This window comes from Scylla paramamosain, chromosome 36 (assembly GCF_035594125.1).
Source record: "Scylla paramamosain isolate STU-SP2022 chromosome 36, ASM3559412v1, whole genome shotgun sequence".
In the NCBI taxonomy this organism is placed as follows: domain Eukaryota; kingdom Metazoa; phylum Arthropoda; class Malacostraca; order Decapoda; family Portunidae; genus Scylla; species Scylla paramamosain.
The window spans coordinates 14,431,908-14,439,407 of record NC_087186.1 but is presented as its reverse complement, the minus strand read 5'-3'; the positions used below and the strand labels follow the sequence as shown (position 1 = coordinate 14,439,407).

At 40.5% G+C, this 7,500-nt stretch overlaps 2 protein-coding genes across 2 annotated transcripts in view; one reads left to right on the top strand and one right to left on the bottom strand.

The window, feature by feature from the left end:
• LOC135090814 (uncharacterized) overlaps positions 1–2,783 on the bottom strand; it is a 9,727-nt gene extending 6,944 nt beyond the window's left edge. Inside the window, exon 1 of the mRNA XM_063987881.1 lies at positions 2,739–2,783. Coding sequence (XP_063843951.1) covers positions 2,739–2,783 — 45 coding nt within the window. The remainder of the gene's footprint in view (positions 1–2,738) is intronic.
• A 1,096-nt stretch (positions 2,784–3,879) lies between these two features.
• Positions 3,880–7,500, top strand: part of LOC135091050 (calcium uniporter protein, mitochondrial-like) — a 165,735-nt gene continuing 162,114 nt past the window's right edge. The window contains exon 1 of the mRNA XM_063988386.1: positions 3,880–3,985. Coding sequence (XP_063844456.1) covers positions 3,911–3,985 — 75 coding nt within the window. The 5' untranslated portion in view covers positions 3,880–3,910. The remainder of the gene's footprint in view (positions 3,986–7,500) is intronic.

The following is a 7,500-nucleotide window of genomic DNA, read 5'->3' as shown; positions in this document are numbered from 1 at the left end:
ACAAAAAAACAAGAACAATGAAATATATAACTGATTGCTTCACCAAAATCAGTTTCCAAAAAGCCACTGATATTATTGCACAACCAGAAAGAAGGGGAAAAAAAGAAAAGAAAAGAAAAGAAAGGGAAAAAAGTGAGGTGGTGTTGAGTGACTTGGGAAATTTTCTTCATAACTTGCATTCCATTATTTTTTTCCTTGCCATGACGCGCTTTCCCACGAGAGAGAGAGAGAGAGAGAGAGAGAGAGAGAGAGAGAGAGAGAGAGAGAGAGAGAGAGAGAGGAGCACTTTCTCACTTGTCTGCTTGTAAAGGTGTGTTGGTTATTTGATAGATAGATAGAAGGATAGATAGATAGATAGACAGACAGACAGACAGATACAGATAAATAGATAGATAGATAGATAGATAGATAGATAGAAAGGTGGATAAATAGATTAATAGGTTGGTAGATAAATAGACAAATAGATGGATAGATAAATGAATAAATGAGTAAGCAGATAAATATATACATGCATACATACATACATACATACATACATACATACATACATACATACATACATACATACATACATACATAGACAGACAGACAGATAAACAGACATACTTCACCAAACTAAAATAAATCCTGAATGATTAAATAAACAAATTGAACCTGTGTAGATAAACAACAACAACAACAACAACAACAACAACAACAACAACAACAACAAACAAACAATAACCCAAACTTAATCACAGGTAACACTAAAAACAAACGCACACCTTCACACACCTGCGCACCTTACCTGTAATTAACCACACCTGTAACTCATTAAACAACCCAATCAGATCATACAGGTGACTTGTAACCGGTGGATCTTATCAGTCATGTTTCTCCACCCAGGATGAGGAAGTGGAGAGAGTGGAGAGTGGAGGAAGGAGGTGGAAAGAATGTCGATAATAATGGATATGACTGGCAAGGAAAAGAAAGAGGGGAAGTGAAGATAGAAAAGAGAGAAGAGGAAGAGTGGATGAGGAGAAGATGAAGGTCAGTGGAGGAGGTGGAAGAGACAGAAGAAAAGTGATATGAGAGAGAGGAAAGAGAGGAGAATGAAAAGAAAGATGAGGAAAAAAGAAACCGTGGATGAGAAGGTGGAAGTGGAGGTGGAGAGGATGAAGATAAAGAAAAATGTTTGATTTGAATAATAAGAAAAGGGACGAAAGATAGAAGAGAAAAGTGGAAGAATAGATGAGAAGGTGGAAACAGGTGGAAGAGTGGAGGTAAGGTAGGTAAAAAGAGAATGATGGATATGAGGAAGGGCGGAAGAGTGGAGAAGAAGGTGGAATAAGCTAAATGGATGGACGAAATGTGGATAGGAAAGAAGGATGATAAATAGGAATAAGAAGTGGAAAAGTGGAGAGATGGAGGTAAGGTGGAAGAAGTGGACAGGATGAAGGTAAGAAGAAAAACAAAGAATAATGAATAATGATGAAAAGGAAGGAAAGGAAGACGTGGAGGTAAGGTAGAGGAAAAGTGGAGGAGGTGGAGGTGCATGTCCGACGTCCTCTTCCACATCCTCCACTTCTCCTCCTCCACTTCCGAAACACAATAGCTGAAGTTTGCACAGAGGTGGGAAAACAGACACATACTAACTTTCACACGCACACACACACACACACACACACACACACACACACACACACACACACACACACACACACCTGCTCCTCTATTCACTCAGGTGTAATATAGAAGGAAATTTTCTCCCAGGTAAACAAAAGGTGAGTCTGCTTACCTGTTACTCATCCTGTTATTCACATTTTCATTACAGTTATTCTTTTTTTCATTCCTCTCTTTCTTTCCTCTCGTTTTTCTTCTACTTCCGGTTCCATGTTTATCAGTAAATGCTCCGTTTTCTATGATTTTTTTTATTCATTTTGATGCTATTCACGATGTTCTCTTTATTATTCCCTTCATTCCTCTCTTTCTCTCTTCTTTTCTCTTTTTTTCTTTTGCTTCCGGGATCATGTTTATCTATAAATGCTTCAGTTTCTCTTATATTTTTCTTTTCTTTTTTATTTTTATGGAGTTTCCAATGCTCTCTTTAATGCTCCAATGAAATTATTGCCAAAAGAAGTGAAAGTTAGTGAGAAAATTAGCTGTTTTTAAAGAAAGATTATTTGTTGCTACGTGTATATTGTTCTGAGAGAGAGAGAGAGAGAGAGAGAGAGAGAGAGAGAGAGAGAGAGAGAGAGAGAGAGAGAGAGAGAGAGAGAGAGAGAGACAGAGAGTCACGTTTTTCAAATCTCTCTATTAAATGTAATCTTTGTAATTATTTTCTTATCTTACTTTTCTTTCTTTAATGAAGGTTTTCTTTCTTTTTTCTTTTTGTTCTTTTCTGAGTCGAGAAATCTTCAGTGAGAGAGAGAGAGAGAGAGAGAGAGAGAGAGAGAGAGAGAGAGAGAGAGAGAGAGAGAGAGAGAGAGAGAGAGAGAGAGAGAGAGAAAGTTGTTAGGTATTTAATCTCATTTATTACTACGACTACTACTACTACTACTACTACTACTACTACTACTACTACTATTCATTCATCCATCCTTCCCTTACTACTACTACTACTACTACTACCACAACAACCACCACCACAACCACCACCACCACTATTACTACCATCACCACCATTAGATTCTACCTTCTCCTCTCTCTCCCCTCATACCCTCCTTATTCCACCTCACCTAATTAACCTGTAACCTCACCTGTCTCCCCTCCTCATACACCTGTCCTCTACCTGTCAACCTCATCATTACCTCATCATTATCTCGTCTCCCACACCTGTCCTGCTTACCTGCGCTTCGTTGCACCTTCCCCTACCTGTTGTAATTGGGTCCGTGCACCTGGCGTGGGTGTTTCAGTCTCCATTTCTTTTATTTGCAGGTGGAATGAGTGAAAGGGAAAGAAGAAAATAGTAAAGAATAATGAAAATACTTGTTCAGTTTTTTCTTAGCTTTTTTTTTGTGTGTGGTTTATTAGATTGGCAGTTGTGCTTTTTTTTTTCATTTGTTTATTTGTTTAGTGAAATATACGTGTCGTTGTAATACACCTGTACGTTGTGTTGTACTGAGAGAGAGAGAGAGAGAGAGAGAGAGAGAGAGAGAGAGAGAGAGAGAGAGAGAGAGAGAGAGAGAGAGAGAGAGAGAGAGAGAGAGAGAGAGTACAGACAATTAGGACGGTACATTGGCATTGAAAAAGAAATTTACTCAAGAAATAACTCCTTTTTTAGGTCAATAATAGGCTGGAGGTGACCGTCAGCTGGCTAGTGAAAGTTTCCCCCCTTTCTCCTCCTCCTTCTCATTCTCCTCCTCTTCCCAGAATGAATACAACAAAAGCACCTATTCTCGCTATTATTCTAAACACTCTAATACATTTTTATCGTGCATTTTCATCTACTATTTTATTTTTTGTTTTGTTATTATTGGTTTTCTGGTCAGATTAGCTATTTGGTGCAGTTTGCCTTAAAATGCACTCGTTTTCTGTAATAGGGTGTGACAATCAGATGTATTCTAACGTGTATTAATGTCCTGTATTCAGTGCTTGTGGATGTGTGTAAGTATACATTATATTGTGAAGTATAATATTGATTTTCTACTCGGTTGAAGTTTTTGCGTGAGTTTATCATGTAATACAGTGTTTTTTTTTCTTGATTATTGGTTAGATCATAGTCTGTTCCTTTTTTTTTTATTACTCAGTATTTGTAAAATAATAAGACCTTAAAATATCGACTTTCAAACGAGATGGAATATTACTTAAGTATTCCTCAAAAAATACTTATTTTCTTTGGCGGAGGATGAGAGAAAACGGAGACAAACAGCTGGCGGGGCGGTGCGGATCCCTCACCTCTCTTGTCCTCGTGTTTACAATCGTGTTCAACATGTTCTCCAGGGCTGTATTTAGGCACTTCACCTCGCGCCCTCCGCAGGACTTCTTCATCGTGGCCTCCCTCAAGGTACAACACACCTTTCCCTTTCCCTAGATCCTAAAATCAAGGCCAGGACACCCTGTTTTGGCGGGAAAAAAGGGTGTATAGGACCAGCCAGTGACAAGGGTGTTGTTACTGCCAGCTCTTTTTAGACTTCCTGTTGCTTATCACGGTGTTACGGGCGCGTCCTGGTGTCCCTGTAGTGCTACGATAAACTATAGGATACACGCGTGCTGTAGGGTTAATGGAAGGGTTAGGTGAAAGTAGGATATATCATGATTCTCTATTGTTTTTCAAGTTTCATATACAAAGGATCGGATGGAAGGATTCTGGAGTCCTGTGGGGTGTGGAGTCCCGTGTGTATCCCCCCCAGTCGACGTGGGAGTGAGTGGAGTGGGTGGAGCGTGAGACCTGAGGTGGGTGAGGCCAAAGTGACAGTTGGTTAAGTTGTGATTCTCTTAGTGGGATTTGAAACGATTCCTGGGGGTGGGAAGGAGGATCTGAGCGTGTCTGCGCGGGGGTGAGTGACCTTTAAGCCTGTCTGGTATTTTAAGAGTGTTCTGAGCGTGTAGAGGGGAATATTAAAGTGACAGTTTTGCTTTATGTCTAGTACAGCGACTGCCAGAGAGATAAATCATTACTTTTTTATTACTATTATTATTCGTGTGTCTGTATTTCAGGATTTCTTCTTTGTTGTGTGCTTCGGTGTGGATTTCAGTATAATTTGTTATGTGTCCTTGTTTTCATGCGTAGGTGAAGGAAGGAATGTTTATGAGTGTTACTGAGTGTTACTGAGTGTTACTGAGCATTCGTATTGTTTTGATGTGTTCGGCAAATTAGGAAAGCCATGTTTATTTTTCATTTATAAATACTGCTTTTATTTTTATCGTAATACTGCCCTAATAGGATTTCAAAATAGCGATACCTAAGTGGTGTATATTTGTGAGGCTTTTCTATAGTGTGTGTGTGTGTGTGTGTGTGTGTGTGTGTGTGTGTGTGTGTGCTTCAGTGAGCCGTGAAAAGTGGAGCATTTTCTATGATTATCAGGTGTGGCTTGCATTTTAACACAAAAGAAAATAATAATAATAATAATAATAATAATAACAATAATAATAATAATAATAATAATAATAAAAACATTAAATGAATAAACCTAACCGTAATTTACCGTAACCTACCCATACCAAACTTAACCAAACCAAACTTAACTTAAACTAACATCGGTGAACCTTGAATGACTAATTTATTTTTCCTTTCGATACTGTTAAATCTATTTTTATACTAATAACGAGATACAAAACTTGAATAACCAAATACAGAAAACTAACATACGTCATTCAAGCTTACTGTAAATTTAACTTCAACAAAACACAACATAAACTACAACCAACACAGAGACACATCAAATCACGCATTTCTCAAGGAATTTATTAGTTTGGATGCAGAATATAGACGAAATATATGATCCCTTCCCTGAATCCGTGTACAGCCTGTTTGTTTACATTCGGCGCGCTGCCACCTGCCCTCTAGTGGCGATAGGGAGAGTTAGCACTGTATGGTCTTGCCTGAGCGTTAGTTGCTACATAAACACACCCGTACATCACCTGCAAGAGTAAATATATTGATAGAAGAGAGATGCGAGTGTCTGTGTTTGTTGTGTTTGTTGTGACACGAGTGGTTTACGAGAGAGAGAGAGAGAGAGAGAGAGAGAGAGAGAGAGAGAGAGAGAGAGAGAGAGAGAGAGAGAGAGAGAGAGAGAGATCAGTCGTATAAACCATAAAAAAATATATGAATAAAAACTCGATTAAGTGTTTTAAATGGCGCAGGTTTGGGACAAGTATTCCTCCTCCTCCTCCTCCTCCTCCTCCTCCTCCTCCTCCTCCTCCTCCTCATTCCTGCACAGTGGCCATTTCCCTCATCTCTCCTCCTCGCTAACATCAAACATTTCACAGTTTTACGAGAATTTCTACTTACAAAACAATTAAGGAAACTCAGAACCTTACCGCCTCCTCTTCCTCCTCCTCCTCCTCCTCCTCCTCCTCCTCCTCCTCCTCCTCCTCCTCCTCCTCCTCCTCCTCCTCCTCCTTTTACTGCTTGCACTCATGTCCTTCAATCTCTCTCTCTCTCTCTCTCTCTCTCTCTCTCTCTCTCTCTCTCTCTCTCTCTCTCTCTCTCTCTCTCTCTCTCTCTCTCTCTCTCTCTTTCCTTTATTATCTTTATTTACTCATTTGTTATCCCTTGTTTATTCTTCCTTTTTTATTAGAGAGAGAGAGAGAGAGAGAGAGAGAGAGAGAGAGAGAGAGAGAGAGAGAGAGAGAGAGAGAGAGACTAATATTTATTTCTCTCTCTCTCTCTCTCTCTCTCTCTCTCTCTCTCTCTCTCTCTCTCTCTCTCTCTCTCTCCACAGACCGTGAAGTCTCTCCTCCATTTACTGTTTATTTTATCGTTCCACTTTCGTTTCTGCGACCAAACTCTCTCTCTCTCTCTCTCTCTCTCTCTCTCTCTCTCTCTCTCTCTCTCTCTCTCTCTCTCTCTCTCTCTCTCTCTCTCTCTCTCTCTCTCTCTCTCTCTTCCATTGTCTTCCAACGAGCGCATCCTCTTCCTCTCTCTCTCTCTCTCTCTCTCTCTCTCTCTCTCTCTCTCTCTCTCTCTCTCTCTCTCTCTCTCTCTCTCTCTCTCTCTCTCTCTCTCTCCCCCTCTCTCACACTCCACCAAATCACACACATTCACACACATACGCACAGAGAGAGAGAGAGAGAGAGAGAGAGAGAGAGAGAGAGAGAGAGAGAGAGAGAGAGAGAGAGAGAGAGAGAGAGAGAGAGAGTGGCACTTCTCTGTTGTTTATGAAAAGAAAAAGTCAACAGTTTGTAGTTTGTGGAGAGAGAGAGAGAGAGAGAGAGAGAGAGAGAGAGAGAGAGAGAGAGAGAGAGAGAGAGAGAGAGAGAGAGAGAGAGAGAGAGAGAGAGAGAGAGAGAGAAAGCAAAGAAGGAATGAAAAGGGAATTATGTAGTAAAGAGGAGGAGGAAGAGGGGGAGGAGGAGAAGGAAGAGGAAGAGGAGGAGGAGGAGGAGGATGGGAATGGAGAGAAACAGGAGGGGAATAACTGTGTGTGTGTGTGTGTGTGTGTGTGTGTGTGTGTGTGTGTGTGTGTGTGTGTGTGTGTGTGTGTGTGTGTGTGTGTGTTTGAAGAAGAAATGAGGAGACAAAAGGGAAATATGAGATGGAGGAGAGAGAGAGAGAGAGAGAGAGAGAGAGAGAGAGAGAGAGAGAGAGAGAGAGAGAGAGAGAGTATAGGTTATTGGCCGAAATATGAACACGCGTCTTTTCCTTTGTTATGGTAATATGTGTGTGTGTGTGTGTGTGTGTGTGTGTGTGTGTGTGTGTGTGTGTGTGTGTGTGTGTGTGTGTGTGTGTGTGTGCTTATATAATAGTTATAGATTTGGCACCTTTCTTTCCTATATAGAATCAGTGCCAAGATTTGTGTGTGTTCGTTCAAGAGAGAGAGAGAGAGAGAGAGAGAGAGAGAGAGAGAGAGAGAGAGA